The sequence below is a fragment of the Mustela lutreola genome, chromosome 11 (assembly GCF_030435805.1).
Source record: "Mustela lutreola isolate mMusLut2 chromosome 11, mMusLut2.pri, whole genome shotgun sequence".
NCBI classification, from domain to species: Eukaryota; Metazoa; Chordata; class Mammalia; order Carnivora; family Mustelidae; genus Mustela; species Mustela lutreola.
This window is the reverse complement of record NC_081300.1, coordinates 59,241,000-59,260,234: the sequence shown is the minus strand read 5'-3', so window position 1 is coordinate 59,260,234 and position 19,235 is coordinate 59,241,000. Positions and strand designations below refer to the sequence as shown.

Genomic DNA, 19,235 nt, shown 5'->3' with positions numbered 1-19,235 from the left:
TTTAGACTAACACACTTTTGTTTATACTGCCAGTGTTCCTAAAGACTCTTCTTTTCCTCTGCCAGGATAAACAAAATGTTTATTGCAGAAGTCCATTAATAGAGGAGCGACTCCTGGCCTTTGTTAACTAACTTGGAGCCCGGTAGAAAGAATTTTCAGTAGGGGACCTACATTTAATCTGAGGAGTTTGGGGATACCCTAGGCCCTCACTATACATAGGAACAATGACTTCATTTTATGTACAATAAATGACCCAGGAATTTACCATTATAATGGTTTTTCTAACACGCAGGACATCGGTTTCGTTAGAGCACAATGTCTTGTCCTTTTTTATTTCTTTTTCTTTCCTTTTGGGGATTTGTCCATGCTATCTTGTCCTAATAGTAATTTTATTAACTCATATAACAGCTGCTATTTGTGCTGATAAATGTGTCTTTTTGCCTTCTTCTGAGCAGTATTGGTCCTTAGATATCCGGGACATAATAGTAAGCCAGCGTCTTTTCCGAGGAGTTGTAACAGTTATTTAGAAAACATATTCCTCATATTATGGAAACCAATAGTTTGGTTTAGAGCACAACTCATGCCTGCAAAAGAAAAGCCATGTCTTGAGGGCGCCTGGGTGGCTCAATGGTTTAAGCCTCTGCCTTCGGCTCAGGTCATGATCTCAGGGTCCTGGGATCGAGCCCCACATCGGGCTCCCTGAGCAGGGAGCCTGCTTCCCCCTCTTCGCCTCCCGCCTGTTTCTCTGCCTGCTTGTGATCTCTGTCTGTCAAATAAATAAATAAAATCCTTAAATTAAAAAAAAAAAAAAGAAAGAAAGAAAAGCCATGTCTTAAAAATAAACAGAATTTCCAAAGAATAGACCTTCATTCATTCAATGATAAGCTCTTTGCCTACTGTGTAACAAGAAGGTGGCTGCTTGGTCCTGCCCTCAGAAAGCTGGTGGGAAAAGGTACATGTCAACAAGCAGTCACCGTGCTGTGCAACTACCGTGATGGTAGGGGACCTTCAGGAAGCTGTGGGAATTATATCAAGGTACATAAACACAGGCAACCTTCCATTCTAAGCTGCAGCCAGGGATGAACAAGAATTAAAGGTGGGAGGCAGGGGACACAGCCCAAGTGAAATTACCAGGGAAAGTTTTAATGAAGAAACCCTGAGAAGTTCAGTGTGGCTAAATACAGAAATTTGAAGGTGAAGATAGTGAGTGATGAAAAATTAGCTGGAGAGATAGGGAGCAGTCTGCTTATCAGGGGCCTTATAAACCATGTTTATGACTTTAGAAGTAATCCCAGAGATAAGAAGAAGCCAGGGAGTGATGCAGTTACAGCTGTGTTTCAGAAGCCCACCCTGCCTGGACTGTGGAGGACCCAGGACAGGTTAGGTAATTACTCTACTCATCCAGGACCAAGACAGTGGCTCAGACCAGGAGGAGGTAAACTAGGAAGACATTTAAGAGTACAACTGGCACAACTGGAAAGTTGATTGGAAGGAAGGGAAGTGGAGAGGAAAGGAGGGTAGAAGGTGTTATGGAAAGGATTTTGGTTGAAGCCAATGGTGGTGCCAATCCCAAATGTAAAGAAACCAAGAAGTTCTAGGCTGGGAGGACACTGACCACAACCAGGGAGTTGTAGGGCTCGTGGGCTCGTGAAACTAAACCCATGGTGAGTCCAGTGGATGGCCAGGATGACAGGTCTGCAGGTGGAAATAGACTTGAGTGTCATCATGACACAGGTAGATTTAGAGCAGGTGAGTGGTTGGAAAGAATGTGTGAATGAGCAGAGGACCCCAGGGACCACCCACTTTTAAGAGATGGACAGAGAAAACTAGGAACTCTGAGCCAGCAAGGAAGAAGGAAAGCTGGAAGAGCATGGTGCCTTAGGAGCCTGAGGAAGGCTGCTTCAAGGCGGAAGTCCAACAGACAGGACATACAAACACAAGACTGAAAACTGAGCATTGAAGGCAGTGACCTCAACACGTCGTGGGATCAGAGCTTAACACCGATGAGCTGAGGTTAAACGGAAAGTTTTGGAGACAGTGGCTGTGAGATACTTGTGCAGGGATAGTGATGGAGGCTATACATAGAAAACTGTGCAGTGGACATGTTGTTGTTTTTTTCCTAAGATTAGCAAGATGTGAGCATGTTTGCATACTTCGGAGGAGGACTTGGTAGCAGTGGGGAGGCTGAGAATGCAGAAAGGGAGGAAGAAAGGGCAGGATGGAGCCTCTCAGGCTGCATGGGGGAGGGGCCAGAGCCCGGGTGAGGATGTCACCTTTCCCACCGTCACTGCAGGAAATGGTGTCCACGGGATAGATGGTAGGCAGCTGAGCAAACTGTTGCCTCATGACTTTTTTCTCTCCAGGAAGTGGGAGATGAGGTTATTTACTAGGAGTAAAAAAACCTTTGACAAAATTCTAGATTTGAGAAAAGTGTAAGGAGTTTTAAATAGTCAGTACAGAGAAGAATTTCCAGAGCCTATGAAGGGTCAGCAGATAACATGTTGGTCACGCCTTTTCTGCACCCCTGACCACAGTTCGGAAAAGGGTGGGCACACCACTGGGTTCCTATCCACTTGGGATTTACCAAGCGGATATAACCAGATGACAATGGACCGGACTTGAAGACATTAAGAGAGGCTGATGAGATAGATCAATGGGGACTCTAAAATTGGCTTGAAAAGTGAGAACAAACAGAAGGGAATGGAAGGATAGGAGGGAGAAAAGCAAAGAGGCAGGAATCTGAACATCTCAGTGATGGAGGTTGAACTCCAATTTTGCATTTTTTCCTTAGGGAAGCCCAACTCACTCCAGATCCTTTTCTGCTCACTGAGTAGAAAACTAATCCGAACTCACTCCTCCTTGCCAATGGTCCCTCATGGGACAACTATAATAAGTTCAGGTGAACAATACTTTGCTGAGATGTAAGGTTCTGCGGGACAGGTTCAAAGGGGTGCATCCTTTTTAATGTCTTAGAAAACACAAACCATTTTTTGTTTGTTCGTTTGTTTTGATGACCTTCTGTGGCTGTGAGCAGCCCACTCCCTCCCAGGAAAGGCTGTGCCTTCTTCATCCAGTGAGAATGGGCTCCTACATGGGGTCTTGGGACTCCCACTCCCAGCCAGGAGACTCTAATCAATGGTCCAGAAAGAAATGTTTTCTAACCCTTGATAATCATTTTCAGGGGAAGGTAAGTAACAAGGATAGAAACACTAATTTGTTCTCTACTTCCTATTTTTCTCTAGAGGGGCTGAACTTTTCCAAGCCACAATTGTCAAGGCTGTAAAGGCAAGAATTGAGGAAGAGAAAAAGTCAATGGATCAGCTGAAGAGGCAGTAAGGAAGCTTGGTTTTACTGTCCTTCTTTTGTTATAATTGGGGTTTGTCTGGTCCTGTTCAGCTGGCTCTCACCTCTCAGGGAGCCTCAATAGCCCTAAAAAACCCACCGTGTTAAGGAGCTTCTGGGTATGTGCTCAGTGTCATGGCAGAAGCTTTTGCTCACTGGACTGAAAATGGAAGTAGTTGAAAAGAAAGAGAGGTGCAATGTCGTGGAAAGGGGCGCCATGTTGGACAAGACTAATGTCAAGTCTTGGTTCAACTGCTTACTCTGGAACCCTGAGCAAGTCATTCCAATTCTCTGAATTTCAGCCTTCTGATTTAAGTTAGGGCTCACAGTTCTGCCTGGGTTTTTATAAAGATTAAATGAGCTCATGAATGAGACAGGGTCTTTCCCGGTCCCATTCAACTGGAGTAAATGTTCATTCTATCTACGAATTAAGAGAATACATGCAGAGATTTGGCATTGGAAGGATCTCTAAAGATATTATAATAACAGTCTTTCTGGGAAGAAACTGATGATGCATGACATTAGATGACTTTCAATCCACAACAACCTAGAAGCAGTCCTAGAAATACAGCCCCTGTCTCCATGGATGCAGTTCAAGACCTTTTTTTCTACTGTCATGTTCTGGATAAATCAAGTAATGGACTGACTTAACAGGAGATTTGAGAATTTCTTTTTCAATTTTATTAGTTCATTTTTTAAAAAGCCCTTGAAACAAATTTTCTTAGAGTGAAATTTTTAGCAGCAAATGTAACTTGTAAGGATTGGTAGGTAGCACTTCATTTAGGGGCTGGGTTTAGGAATGGATGACCACAGAATTCCATACCTACCCACGTTCTCCAAAAAAGCAGAAACTCCATCCTCCATCACCACCCCCCCACACCCGGGGAAAATTCCCCAGGTTTGCTGAGACCCCCTCATTCCGTTCTGACCTCATTTCCCAGCTCTTCCTCCACCCCACTCAGAAATGTTTTTAGCATAAATCACACCATCCCGTAGCATGGTTATTTCCAGAATCAAAGATATGAGGTATATAAACTATTATATAAGCAGTTATGGCATAACTGTTGCCATTGTTGCTTCTAGTTATCTACATCAGGCTTAGACAAGCAACAAATGTGGACCCACATGTAGAATGAGTTCCTATTTACCCATTAGGAAGACCTGTTTACTATCATTCACTTCACTGAGTTTTTCCATTTAAGAATACATCCTCTTAGGTGACAGAAAGTCAGGATGTAAAAGAATGAAGGTAATAATCATTGCAAAAGAGAAGCTAAAAGTGTTGTTTAAGCCACAGGAAGCAGAAATGGCACTTAGCTTAAAAACCTGAGCAGAATTTTAAGAAGCTAAATTAAGAAATGGAACACCGCAAGAGGACGGGTCCGGTCAACATTATAGTTTCTGAAGAGTCAGACTTCCTGAATAAGCAGACAAAATAAACGGCACTGACTCAATAATCAAAGACACACTAAACCATTTTTCCAGAACTGATCAGAGATTAGATTTGAAATAGAGAAGAGTCATGCGGTCTCAGAGAGTATTTATGAATATCGCGGAACAACTTGCTTTTTACAAAACAGTCCTCACCCTTTCACCCCTTTTCATTGGCTCTTCACAACTGCATGAGCTAGACAGTTCCTAATTTTTTAAAATTGCAAATCCTGGGAGGATAAAGGATTCACATTTCATCCTTTACTGTGTTCAAAATGGCTATGGTACGAGGCATAAGTGGACACCAAGTATTGCATAGCAAACCTTCACATAATTGTGATCATCTTAATGAGATGAGCGTCTACCCAAAGCCAAGTAATATGGTTGTGTCCGTGTACACACATATAGACATCCCCAAGCAAGTATGTGTTGCTGATTAAAAAAAAAAAAATTCATAAGTCCCATCCATACAGGTTTAAACGCAAACCAACTGTGTGATTACTCGGGGCGTGTTCTTGGCATTGCTGTGGCTGTTCTATTTTCCAGGATGGATCGCATCAAAGCCAGGCAACAGAAATACAAAAAGGGTAAGGAGAGGATGCTGAGCTTGACCCAGGAATCGGGGGAAGGCCAAGACATCCAAAAACTCTCTGAAGAGGATGACGAAAGTATGTCAAGACATTTCCCTCTTGTTCAAGTAGCTTAGCATTGAATGATAGCATGAGTATGGGGAGGGCTGTTACATAACATTATTCTTATTCTGCCAGGATTATCAAATTTTTTTTGAACTTAGCAAGTTTTATCTTCCGATTGTGAATGGGATACATGTATTTGTTTCATTAAGGACATATTTAATGACTCCATGATTTTACAAGTAACTCCTCTTCAGCAAAACCACTTTAATCAACCCCTCACCTAGTGTTTGTCTTGCAGAGATGAGTTTTTTGAAGAAAATGAGCATGGATTTGCTTAATTTCTTCCTTTAGGGAAGGTATTTCAGAGACAGACTACTGTTACTGTCTTTAATTTCTATAAATTCTAAACCAATATTGAGTATGTATGCATATTTATGTGGCATCTGAATAATGGTAGATAAAATATCCTTTAATTATTGTCTGTTCCAATGAAACTGAAAATGAAATATATATTTATTATATCGGATTATAGATTTGTTATATCGTTAAGTTTGAAAGGTCTTCTTATAAATGTTTGCATGCTTTTCTGTTTAAAGGGAATGGAGAAATAGTGCATGGTATTTTCCAGTGCATAACATCTATTAATCCCCAATAAATTTATATTTTTCCAACCATGCTTTAAAATAATCACAAGGAAATTTCTGATTATTGAAATGTAGGCATTTTTACAAATTATTTGCCACTAAATTGTCTTATAAAATTTAGGTGATGCTTCTTTTCTGTTAATTCAATGGAGAATTCAGTGTGAGATGCCTTTTTGAGAGATAATCCTTTCTTTTTTATGTTTCTTTACATGCCCTGCAGTACTAAAAAGAAAGTGAAAATGTGGCATAATGTTCCTAGAACACTTAGTACTTGCCTTGTGAAATCAACTTTCTCATATGTATAAACATTTCAGACTCAATATGGTTCCTTTCCCTGACCTCTGATGTACTTTTATGACTTGTCTAGATTTTGACAGTTGAGTTGTTAAAGCGTGGTTTTCAAAATTTGTTTTCTCACTTCCTAAGAATTAATATTTGGACATATTTTATTTTAGGAGAAGCAGACAAACAGAAAGCCAAGGGCAAAAAAAAGCAGTGGTGGCGGCCTTGGGTTGATCATGCTTCCAGTAGGTTTTCTCGATCCTCTTACGATTTCATCGATTCTAACCCTTATATCCTTGACCAGAATTCAGGCGTCCCCATGACCTGTGTGTTCCATGCATGGTTTGATCCTTGTGACTTGATAGGGGGTCAGAGTGTAGGAAAATGGTGATGTGAATGGGTACCTGGGCCCCGGAGATGGAATCTTCCCAAGAAACCCACCGGGGTTACCATGCTGGCTGAAGAAAGCCCAGCATATGGCTGACACACTCCCGAGCACCATTTGTGGGCTCAGAAAGGGAAGATGAACTGCCACCATTTTATCTGATTCTGAGGTCTAGAGTTCTGCTGATGTGTATTTATTTTACGGCTGAAAACCCTTATTAAAAATGAGTTTTGGCTCCTCCTGGGAGAATAATCATTAAATTCAAAGAGTCGGTGACCCTCTTTGTAAGGCACTGGGCTTGGATGCCAATGAGTATCTCCTCTCCTCACCCCCAGAGCTTTGATTTTATTTGCATGTACGTTTTTTAAAGCAATTTATCAAATATAAAGATCAGGATGACTTAAAATGCATTTTTTAATCAGCGTTTTTTTCGTTTGCTGCCAAGTCAAAAGACAAAGATTCAGGTGGAAATTCTGTGTGACTCTTTTTTTTTTTTTTTAAAGATTTTATTTATTTATTTGACAGACAGAGATCACAAGTAGGCAGAGAGGCAGGCAGAGAGAGAGATAGGAGGAAGCAGGCTTCCTGCTGAGCAGAGAGCCTGATGTGGGACTCGATCCCAGGACCCTGAGATCATGACCTGAGCCGAAGGCAGCGGCTTAACCCACTGAGCCACCCAGGCACCCTGTGTGACTCTTTAATGTATTGTTCATTGGCCATGTTCGTCCTACTAACAGTCACAAGCAGTACACTATAAGCCTATTTCTATCAAGTCACTGCCTCTTCCCCAGTTTCTAAAGGCTCTCAAATGACACTCCCAATCCAAACCCCAGCATGTGGCATGGCCGCAGCCTCCAGCAAACAGCCATGACCGATTAAGAGCAAAGGCAGACAACAGGTTTTGAAAAGCAGAGCGTCACAGTCAGAGAATTACTGTGTTTCCCTCCGGATCATAAAAGGAATGAGGAATTACGGAACTCAGTGGCTATATTTGTTCTGCTTAACGTATGAAATCAACTGGCCTCGCTGTTGGCCAGTGTATGGTCTTAGAATACAATGATCCATTTTGATCTCACCTTCCTTATATTCGTTAGACTACAAAATAATTATTAATTATTTTGCACATTACTTATAATATTTTCAGGCTTTTATGCCTGGCTAATGTGACCTGACAGGGATTATCACCAAGGCCCACAACCTCGCATGATGGTGGGAGGGACTCTACTAGTAGGATCTTCAGAATCACAAGAAAGTCAAATTGATTGGAATCTTTTGCCATGCCTAATTTCTTGGCCTCACTGAGATATGGCATTGGTTTCCCTGACCCCCAAATTAATATTTTTTAATCAGCAAGCCAATTTCAGAAAGTATTGCACAAAATTTGCTCAGTATACCTGGGTGTCATTAAATTTAATCTCAAATATTGAATTTCTAGCCTTATGGCAGGAAAAAAAAAAAAATCCATGAGTTTTAAAGCGTTTTTTTTGTTTGCTGCCAAGTCAAAAGACAAAGATTCAGGTGGAAATTCTGTGTGACTCTTTAATGTATTGTTCATTGGCCATGTTCGTCCTACTAACAGTCACAAGCAGTACACTATAAGCCTATTTCTATCAAGTCACAAGTAAACTGTGCCTATCTTTCTGTTTTTAAAGGGCCCTTTGCTAGTTTAGACAGACCTATCCATTTCAAAATTGTTTCATACTGAAAGTTTTCTCTTTCACCTGGGGTAAATTCCCATTGCAATCATAGAGGTCTTTCCTTTTTTGATCTAAACATTGCATTTTGGAAGGAATTGGATATGGTCTTTGATAATCATCTTCCAAGTTGGTAATAATTTAAAGAACTTCTCGTGAAGGTTATTGACTTTAGTTTTCTGATTCATTTCACCCTCATTATAGCAAGTTCTTAAAGACCGGTATTAAATGAAATGTGCCTTGTTACACCACCTCTTGGTGCAATAATGCAGGAATGTGTGCAATTCATAGTTTGGAACCAGATTCTGACTGTGGTGTTAAAATTTTTCAGCAAACTCTGTTTCCTTTTACAAGCTTGTGAGGAAAGGAAAGGAACGAGTATGTGGATTATTTTTTTAGACCACGATGAGTTCCAAAATTTATCTTTAGAATCAGAAAACTTTATTAAAAGCCCTTATTTTGATCTCTTGAGCCGCTGGGCTTTTAAATAGATATTTCATGCAGGTGTGGAATATGAGAATGCGTGCACTTGGAACACCCTCCTGTGAGTCTGTCCATGATACGATAATGTCGCTATGTTGTTCGTATTACTGGCAAGCAGTCAAGATCTTAACCTAGTCTGTAGGTGGCAAACCTTCCACTTCCATACCTATGTGCACACATACGATCGCATTATTGCTGTTCAATGATACCTTCTGTTCAAGGATAGTGTGTCTCCGTGCCAATTCAGTACTGCCTAAAACAATGACATGCCTCACTCCATTGTTAAATATCTGAAATCAAGGTCCAGCTTTCTGGGGATACAAGAAGTAGGATTTTAAAAGTCATTTCCACACTCAGTGCAGCAGCAATAACATCAGTATCCAGGATATGTTCATGGACACAGGCTGCAGGCAGGAGCTGACTCTGAACTAATCAATGCAGATGCAAGATTCTCTCTACTTCTTATTAGCAGGTAGCACTGAAGAAAACATTTTCTGTGGTTTTCCTACTTTTATTTCAGTAACATTCTATAAAAGAATAGGAGACTTTTCCTAAAACACTTGCTGCCTTTTTAAAGGTGTGAATTCTACTTCTCGCATACAAATTCGTAGTTTTTTTTAAAGGATCAAATCAGTGTTGAGACTGCTTGAGATGAACACTTTTTTTGGTTCCCCTGGGTCCACATGAATAAAAGCCATAGAAGGTATGATTGAATACAATTTAAGCTATTGTTGATTTTAGAGCCTATAATGAGGGTAAAATGCTCAATCTTATGATACTCTGTTTTTACCAAATTACCATGTGACATAGAATCCATGTAACTTTCCTGCAAATGTCTGAGCTTACATGAAGGCATTACTTTAATGGTCTTCCCCACTGTCAAATGTGATGCTATAACTTTGGTTTGTTCTTGCTTATTCTTACCTTATGTTGTACTGCATTTATTCCCTCGGGCCTGGACCCAGTATTCTGGGTCTGGTTCTTTCTTCAAAATACAAGTAACAAATTACAGTGCTTCTGTTCAAGGATATAAGGCCCAATTCATTCACTCTGCATCTTCACGGATGGAGGCTTCAGATACGTCTGAAATCATGGGCAAAATTATTTACCTTTTGACCATGTTTAGTGATATTCAAGCAACTAATTTTAAACAAGCCAAGGTTTTCCATTACCTTACAACATATGAATCCAAAATAAAAAGAAAGACATCATGTGATGTCATCCAAAAGATACCTCAGCATTCGAAAACTTGAATATAACTTGAAAATAATTCATATTTTTTCCTGCAATGATGGTACAGTTCTTGTAGCATCAGAAATGTATATGCTGGGTCTCTTTTCCCTGAACAACTTAAAATAATGCTCAAACTAATAAAAGATTGGATTCTCAAATTTCTTTAAGTCTCTGGACATTTCCACTTTCTCTGCTCCTAAGTTTTAACACAGCAATATGTTCTTGCAGGGAAAATATCAGGCAAGACAAGGGCAATCCGTACTGTTTGTGCTTTGAGTCTTATGGTCAGTACAGTTCTCCTCACACTTCAATAGGTAACAGACCTTCTGGTTGACCAGAAGCCCAACAGTGCTAAACCGTACGGACCCTGTCTGCCCTGCCTTAGTCTGTCCCATGCTATGTGTAGAAATAGCCAGAGTGTGGTAGTGGTGTTTTTGCGGTTGTTTTCTTTTTTTCATGTTACCTGCCCATTTCCTCCTCATGGCAATGTGTTTGTTGTTGGTGGTTGTTTGTTTGTTCTTTTGTTTTTTTAACTCTTTCAAATGTCTTGGCATATGCGTAATGTTCCTGTGTCACGTGTGGAGGAGCCAGGTCTGCACAGTAGAAAGTGAAGTGGAAGTTGGTGATGCTGATTCTTGGTCCTGAACCATCCTGACTGGCATTTCTACCACACTCAACCCCTTCAGACAACACCAAATCTTCCACTTCACTTTGGCCTCGTCTAAAGGACCCAAATTGCCAAATCGTCTGAACTGTGAAACTCTTTTTACAGTTTTCTAGCCATTATTTTGGCCATTTTGGTAACAAAACAGGTTGCTGCAGAGTTGATCTGAAGCATTTGTGTAAAATTGACACTGAAGAAGGAAGAAACTGTCAGATGAACCCAGTAGTGGCCGGTTTTCTTACACAGTGTAGACAAGGCCTCACGCTCTGTAGACCCAACCACACCAACACCAAGTAGTATTAGCCCAGAATGAGTTCTCTTCATCTCTTGTCTTTTCCTTTTTACCAACATCTCTTGCTATGGTCTTTTGTGGACAGTTTATGTATTTGGGGGGGGGGGGGGCATTTCATGAATAAGCCCTTAATGACCTCATATCTCTTCCAAGAAATAAATAAATATTTTGTTTTGCTTAGTGGTCAGGAGTGGAGATTATTACTTGTTTGAAACGGATAGTGAAGAGGAGGAAGAGGAAGAATTAAAAAAGGAAGATGAAGAACCTCCGAGGAGGTCAGCTTTCCAGGTAATTATGGGGTTGGGAAAACCAGCTCCTCTGCTAGTTGAAGAGCTATTCTTTCTGACAGATCTTGATTGCAGGCCTAGACTTCTGCCACTGTGTTCATGTGTGTCACAGCTTCCAGATGTTTTTGATTTCCACCTGAAATTGTTTATTCCTCATTAAACTCTAACGCTGCTTGCTGTCAGCATCAGTATAATTACTGCAAAGAACACTGTTCCCACCAGGTCTTCATTCACTTGCATCAAAAAAATCTTCTGATGCTATTAAAAAAAAAAATAAAGCTTCCCTGGGTGAACTTTATTTTTCTGTTACAAGTACGAGGTGAAGAAGACTTGTCTGGTATCACTTTGAACCACTTGAATGGACTTATATTTTGATATGTGAACTAGCTGATCATAAAAATGAAGCTCTTGCTTTCTTTGGAAACAAATGGTCACTTAAATGGTACTTCAAATCTTGAGAATCCTTTTCATTTGTGTTGCCAAAGGTTTGAGAATTGATTGAAAACCTGGAAATAGCTAGCACAGTTCTGATTTTTTTTTTTTCAGCTTAATTGCCTTTCTTTTTCAGAAACTGCCAGATCATTCTTAGTTACATAGCTTAACAGCCAGTATTGTATATCCAGGGAATGTCTAATCCATGTTTGTTAAAGATGAGGACTGGTCAGTAGAACTACATGCAGGGTGAAAGTTTGATATATATTTCTTTTATAAAGGAGTCATGTGTTAGGACTGTTATTTCTTAGTTATTATACCGCAAGACATAGAGGGTGATATCCATCAAGCCTCATAATGTGTCCATGAAAAGGTCATGGCTCCTTTGCTGCCCAGGTCTTCTCAAACTGGAGGGTTACATCCGTTACTGTATTCCCAATGAAATTAAGGAACTAAATTATTTGTGGAGACACCCTGCTCTGATGCTTTCTCACTGGCCCCATCGCTACCCGAATTTTTGTCTTAAAGATGGCGTCTGTGTGCATGTGTGCGGCTGGCTTGTCAAATACTAATGACTCATTTATTTTTACTCTAATGATTTTTCTTATAACCATCACTCCTCATTCAGCAAAGGAGAGAACATGGTCATGCTTGCCATGTTTACGGATTACATGCAACAACTCTTTTCCTTATTCCTAACCTCTGAGCAGAGCACATTTGATTCTAGCTTCAGGGATGGGCACGTTTTAACCTAGTTGATGTAATTGTAGAGACGAACTCACACTGACATCATGTATTAAGTTTTTAGTCATTGGTGTTTTTCTACTAACCACTCTTGCTTTGTCCTTCTTTGTAGAGAGCTATTGGGAAGTTTGCGTCGGCCATTTTAGCCTTGCCAAAGTCTGTCATTAAACTTCCCAAAACTATTCTTCAGTATTTAATCAGAGCTGCAAAGGTATTTGACGTTTCACTGATGTGTGGTGTGTGACCCTCCGCTCCATAGAACTTTAGACAAGCAGATTCCCTGTTGCCCTACATCTGCATTTTCCCTGTTCTATAGATCCTACAATGGAGGAAGTATGAGAACTTACAATTGTAGACCTTTCCAAGTAGAGTTTCGAGAAGCCACATTTCCTGTTATTTGATTCTCATTCTTCAGCTGATACCAGAGCCTGTCGAAACATAGAGCGAGAAAATGCAGATACACGTCTACTCTGTCCTTCTTGTAGTTTTGCCTAAGTCACATCTCATTTTTAAAAAGGTCACATCTGGTTGCATGCATCGGTCGTGATGTGTAAAATGTGTGATTATTATTCTCAGAAAGCTGGTAAAACTATGAACGAGCCTAATAAAAGACTCGTTTTGCTCCATCTCCTTGTTGGCTTCCTTTTCAAGGCTCCATCTTGCCTAAATTGGGTATTGTCTTCCATTTACTCTTCTGATTTCAGTTCAACCCCTTCCAAGGCTGGGCTATCATGTCAGGTCTGTGTGGCTTTTCACTCCCACGTCACCCCAGAGAGTGCAGAATAAAATGTGAGAATGCTGTTGGTCAGTTTAGCCAACGCACAGCAGAAATTATCCAGCTACCCATGCTCTAGTCACTCCTTACTGAAAATCATAAATAGTGAACTCCTATTCACGCACTTTATAGAAAGCTGGTTCTGTGGACGTAATCTGGGGCAGGAATTTAAACTCTTAGGTCTTTATGCTCACATGTTAAGCAGTTGTTTGTACAGTGAAGGAGACCAGCACTTTTCCCATTTCACCTGGGATTTTATTTAAATGCAGGTGATGTAAAGAAAACAGGTCCCACCTACGGCACGTATAATGTGTGTTTCTCTTGAGCGCCCAGAGGAAAGGTAGCTGCTGGTCCATCTTGGGTGGGGCCAGGGATTCTAAACCTCCAGGTTCCTCCCATTTTTAAAATGCTGGGATTCTGATTGTTAGTTTAATATTCAATGTGTTCACTGCCTTGGGATTCTTTTCTTTTCGCTTTTATGACTACCATGCAAGTCTTTCCATTCATATTTAAGAATTTACATGAACGATTATAACACAATTATCCTCTATCTTACTTTAAAAATAAAAACAAAGGAGCACCTGCATGCATCAGTTAAGCTTCTGACTCTTGACTTTGGCTCAGGCTCAGGTCATGATCTCAGGGTTGTGAGATCAAGCCCCAAATCGGACTCCGCACTGGACATGGAGCTTGCTTAAGATTCTCTCTGCCCCTTTCCCTCTACTCCTCTGCCCCCTACCAACTCCCTTTCTAAAAAAAAAAAAAAAAAAAAAAAAAGGAAAGAATATATACACATATATATACATATATACAAGAATATATACACATATGTGTATATATACAGATATATACACATATGTGTATATACTTCTTTGGTATATACATATATATATAATTTAAAAACAAACAAACAAGAAAACTTTACATACAACATAAAATTCTGGGTCACACATGAATTAAAGGACAGTTTATTAAAATTTATCAATTTCAGTGAAAAATCTCCATCCATTTCTATGTAGTTCTATCCTTTTTAAAAAATTAAATGCTTTTTGCATAGTACATTTTCAGTAAAGCGAACCTCATTTCCCCCTAAAATATATGATAAAACTGAAGATAAAATCACATGACCAGACTTAAGATAAAACTTAAGATGAAGTTAATAAATAAATAAATAAATAAAATTTAACATTAGTTATCTTATCTTAAGAATATAGACTAATAGTGGCAATTTGAAGAAACCAAAGTTAATTTATGGACATTTTCATGTATTTTCTTTCACATGATTAGTGGTGTGTACACCCATGAACTTGGATGGTGGTTATAGTTACAATGTGAGAACTGAGAAGTTCCAGTTAAAGAAACTTCTATTTCTTGACTCAGAAGTGGGATCTTTCCTCCTACTTTGTTACCATCATTTCCTGAAACAGTCAGACTGAGCTTCTGTCAAATATTCCTGGCACTCGATAGAGTTTGTAATCCCAAACATGAACAGTAAGATAGTTTACCTACAAATAGGGACTCCTCATAAGATTTCCTCCCTCTCTCATTTCCCCTTGTTTGAATTATGTAAATTCTCATCTCGGTGAGAAAGCACTGATGGGCTTAATCATTAAGGGATCATAGGTAGAACCAGGAATTTCCTTTTAATAATGGCACTCAACCTTCTTCAAGAGTTCTACAGTTCTGTCCTAAATGCCCCTTCTCTCTCTCCCTCTCCATTTTTCTCCAGAACAAAAGCACTCCTCCAACTTACACACCTAATACATTCACAGATCCTGAGTTACTTTTTAATTTTCCATTTTGGAGATTATGGCATTATCTAAAAGCAATATTTTCATAACTCTTTCTTTAAATGACTTGTCATCAGATGTTGTTTTTAAACCTGAAAATTTATTGTGTTTAGCAGTTCAGATTTTTGTAAAAGAATCAATATTTTTCTGAAGCAGTTTGCTTATTAATGTACTAAGCCTCAAAGTTTTTTTTTTTTTTTTTTTTAGTAGGTGGCAGGTTTAATGAGCAAGGTAATTTACACACTTGGCAAAGATATTCTTGATGGAGTTCCTGGTTAGCATGCTTAGTACACATCTACCATAAATTCCTTCATTTGGTCCTTCTTCCAGAGTCAGTTCATTTTCTCTTTTCTCAAAAAACATTCTGGCATAAAATAGGATTATTTTTTGCCTTCCAGGCTTATTTTTCAGAAATAATACAGATGTTCCATTCATGTTAATTGCCCATAGATTCAGATTTCTACAGTGAGAAAAAAGAATATTCTTCTTTAGTCACTATGACCTTTACATTTCTGTACATTGAAAAGTTGGATCCCCTTTTATTTTTACTGACATCACCATGCTAGTGGTTTGCTTACATTGTGTTTTCAGAAATCTGAAAATAATATAAAATACAGTGAAGTTTCTGGGTTTACAAAGTGACCCCACAAAACATTCCTTTAACTTTATCATTGTAATAGAAAACCCAGCTTCCCTGAGACCCAGGTGTGTTTGGGTGCATGAGGAGCATGTCTGCTTGGCTTCATGATTACATATGGCTGACTTTGTGTATCAGGGCTTTCTTTCGGTTCCATCTGCATGACTTGGGAGACTGTTGGTGGGAGGGCTGTTCAAAGTTGCTCTATGGTGGTTATTGGGTTTGTTATATTAATGTAACCATTTTCAGGTCTTGAATAAAAATGACAAAAGGCAACCAAAAGCACCACAGTTTTCTTTCCATAACATTCTAGAATAACTCTTTAACCTTGCTATCACATTATTTTTTCCTCTCCAAATACTAATCGATCCACAAAACCCTTTCCTAAGTTGTTGGTCATAGCTGTTTTCCACAAGGGAGAGTATCAAATGTGCAAAGCTATTTTCCCAAAGTAAATGAGCAAACGATGTTTTGTTTTTGATTTAAAGTTTATTTGCAAGGGGAGAAAACTACTCCAATGACACTTAGCAAGGTGCCCAGCTTATTCCTGTCATGTGTAATACAAAGACTCAGTAACTCTCCCAAGTGGTGGTGGTACATGGGGACTTGGGAGGAATGGTGGTCACCCAAAGTATCTCAGGATTGTGAAACTGGAAGAAATATCTTCCTCCAATGTCTGTTTTCATATTTCATTTCATGATAATAGAAAGAACACAGGTCAACTCAGGATACTGAAGGAAATGGGAGCAGATTTATTTTGCACTGGGAGAAAAAGAAATGTATATATATATATATATATATATATATATATATATATATGACCAAAGCCAGGAATATATATATATATATTATATATATATGACCAAAGAACATATATATATGTATGACCAAGAAATATATGTGTGTGTATATATATCTATATCTACATATAGATATATATATATGATCAGAGTCTGGAAGCTTGGTGTTGGTCCCTTTTCTTTTCATTCAAATTATGAAAAAGCCAGAAAATAATCGAACTTTCCCCCTTCAGTTTGTTTATCAAGCCTGGATCACTGACCCTAAAACCGCACTCCGACAGAGACGCAAAGAGAAAAAAAGGTCTGCAAGAGAAGAACAGAAAAGAAGGAGAAAAGGATCTGGGGAGGGTAAGTGTTGTGTGAATGCAGGGTCCAGCCAGCACTCTCTGTTTCTGTGGCCTTGGGCTACAGCAGGACAGAAGCTTTGGAGGAACATCATTCTCATATTCTAAGGAGTGCATACAGTTCTGCTTGCCCATCATTGCTCATGTCAGACCTTTGGAATAAGTAAAAACATGAATTTAAGTGAATATACATTTTATAAAATGAGAAGAGGGAGAAGAGTAAAATAAATCCAAAGAAAGTAGAAGGAAAAAATTAATTTTTTAAGCAGATGTTGAGTCACAGAAAAGAAATAACAGGACAAGATTTATCATTAAGTGAAAAGCAGTTCTTAGAAAAAACTAGTAAGATGGATAAACTTTTGGAAATTGTATTAAGAAGAAAAGGAAAAACACACTATCAGTATCAGGAGCCAAAAAAGGAACATAACTACCTATGCCATCTCCAACATTACATGTGAAAACATACAACAGGAACACTTTTCCGAAGATAGGAAAAATTCCAAGCTACAACTATACACCAAAAGCAAAGTGAAAGTGAAAGTGGGACACCCAGAAAAGAATATTTTCATTATATATATTTATATATATATAAATATATATATCAGACTAAAGATTAGTATTCTGGATATACTAAGAACTCCTAAAGAGCGGTAAAAGAAAAGCTCAATTCAATAGATGAATAGATTTGAAAAATAATTCACAGATCAGGAAACAGAAGTAGACAAAAGGAGCCCAGCTTCACTACTAATGTAAGAAACACAACCAACAGTTTGACATCCTGTTTTCCTTGTTTGTTTGTGTGTTTTACCTATCAGATTGGAAAAAACCGAACATTTGTTAATATCACTTTTTGGGGCTAGTAGGAAAATAAGTGTTTGTATGAGTTACAATTCATACAACACGATAATTGGTGTAGTGGAGTAGTGTATCCACTTTGGAGAGAATGTTTAGATATCTATAAAAATGTTGGGGGCGCCTGGATGGCTCAGTCAGTTAAGCGTCTCCCTTCTGCTCAAGTCCTGATCCCAGGGTCCTGGGTTCAAGCCCCATGTTGGGCTCCCTGCTCAGTAGAGAGTCTGCTTCTCCCTCTCTCTCTGCCAGCTGCTCCCCCTGCTTGTGCTCTCTCATTCTCTCTCTCTGACAAATAAAAATCTTTAAAAATCTAAAATAATAATAATTTTTTTAAATGTTAAATGTACAGTTAAATATTCAAATGTTAAATGATCAGTCCCACTTCTAGAGGCGTGGCTTAATTTGAAACAATATTTGCATATTGCACAAGACCTGTATCTACAAATATTTATCAAGTATTATTTAATAACAAAAACTTAGAATTCTATTCAGTAGTTAAAAAAATTAGATGGATTACAGTTGATCCTAGAACAATGTGGGGATTTGGGCACTGACCTGCACACAATCAAAACTCTTGTATACCTTTTGACTCCCCAAAAACTTAACTACTAATAGGCTACTATTGACCAGAAGCCTTACTGATAACATAGTCAAATGATACATATTTTGTATGTTATATTCATTATATACTATATTTGAACAATAAGCTAGAGAAAAGAAAGTGCTATCAAGAAAATCATAAGGAAGACAAAATATATTTGCAGAACTGCACTGTATTTATAAAGAAAATAACCCTCATATAAGTGAACCTGCAGGGTTCAGAACTGTGTTGTTCAAACATCAACAGTACTTTAAACTTGACATATTATTAAATAAAAAGTATTATGTTGCAAATGGCATGCACATTATAAAACCATTTGGGAAACAAAGGAAGCCAACAAAGTTCCTCAAGACAGTGTTTTGCATTTTTAATGGACGCATATAATATGTATAAATGCAAGAGAAAGATTGGGAGGAATACTTAGCAATTAACAACAGTGGTTACTTCTGGGGGAAGTAGGAGTGGAGTCTCTTCTGTGAACAGACTGAGATTAAGTGGTATGATTTTAGGGAACTTTACGCTTATGTGTTATATTTTGATTCTTTTACAAAGGAAATAGACCCAGATTTTTGTGAAATTAAAATGTCTTCAAAAGTCACAGAAAAGAAGCATACTTACTCATGGAATTCTAACTACGAACCCTTTCTCCTCTTTGACCATTCTGCTCCCTGCTGTCTCCTGGTAGCTTTAATTTTATTTTACTTTATTTGTTCAAAAGACAAAATGAAGACACAGCCAATGAGTCAAGAGTCTTTGACTCAAGTCAAAGAGTTGAGAGGTAGATTTGATAATCTGCAGTGGAAACCCATCCCCGCAAGGGCTAAGTCCTCACTGTGTGTGGTACTCATGTCCACTTCTTACTGGTCTGTGATGTAGGTGTGTGCAGGC

General features: G+C 38.8%; 1 protein-coding gene across 5 annotated transcripts in view; it reads left to right on the top strand.

Moving 5' to 3' along the window:
- PIEZO2 (piezo type mechanosensitive ion channel component 2) overlaps window positions 1-19,235 on the top strand; it is a 450,629-nt gene that overhangs the window by 380,030 nt on the left and 51,364 nt on the right. For all 5 annotated transcript variants that reach the window (XR_009345787.1, XM_059139043.1, XM_059139042.1 and 2 more), the window contains 5 exons: window positions 3,243-3,332; window positions 5,320-5,441; window positions 6,508-6,579; window positions 11,267-11,373; window positions 16,784-16,898. Coding sequence is in view for 4 of the 5 variants with exons in the window: in XM_059139043.1 (XP_058995026.1) it covers window positions 3,243-3,332; window positions 5,320-5,441; window positions 6,508-6,579; window positions 11,267-11,373; window positions 16,784-16,898 (506 nt within the window). In the remaining variant the exon portion in view is untranslated. The remainder of the gene's footprint in view (window positions 1-3,242; window positions 3,333-5,319; window positions 5,442-6,507; window positions 6,580-11,266; window positions 11,374-16,783; window positions 16,899-19,235) is intronic.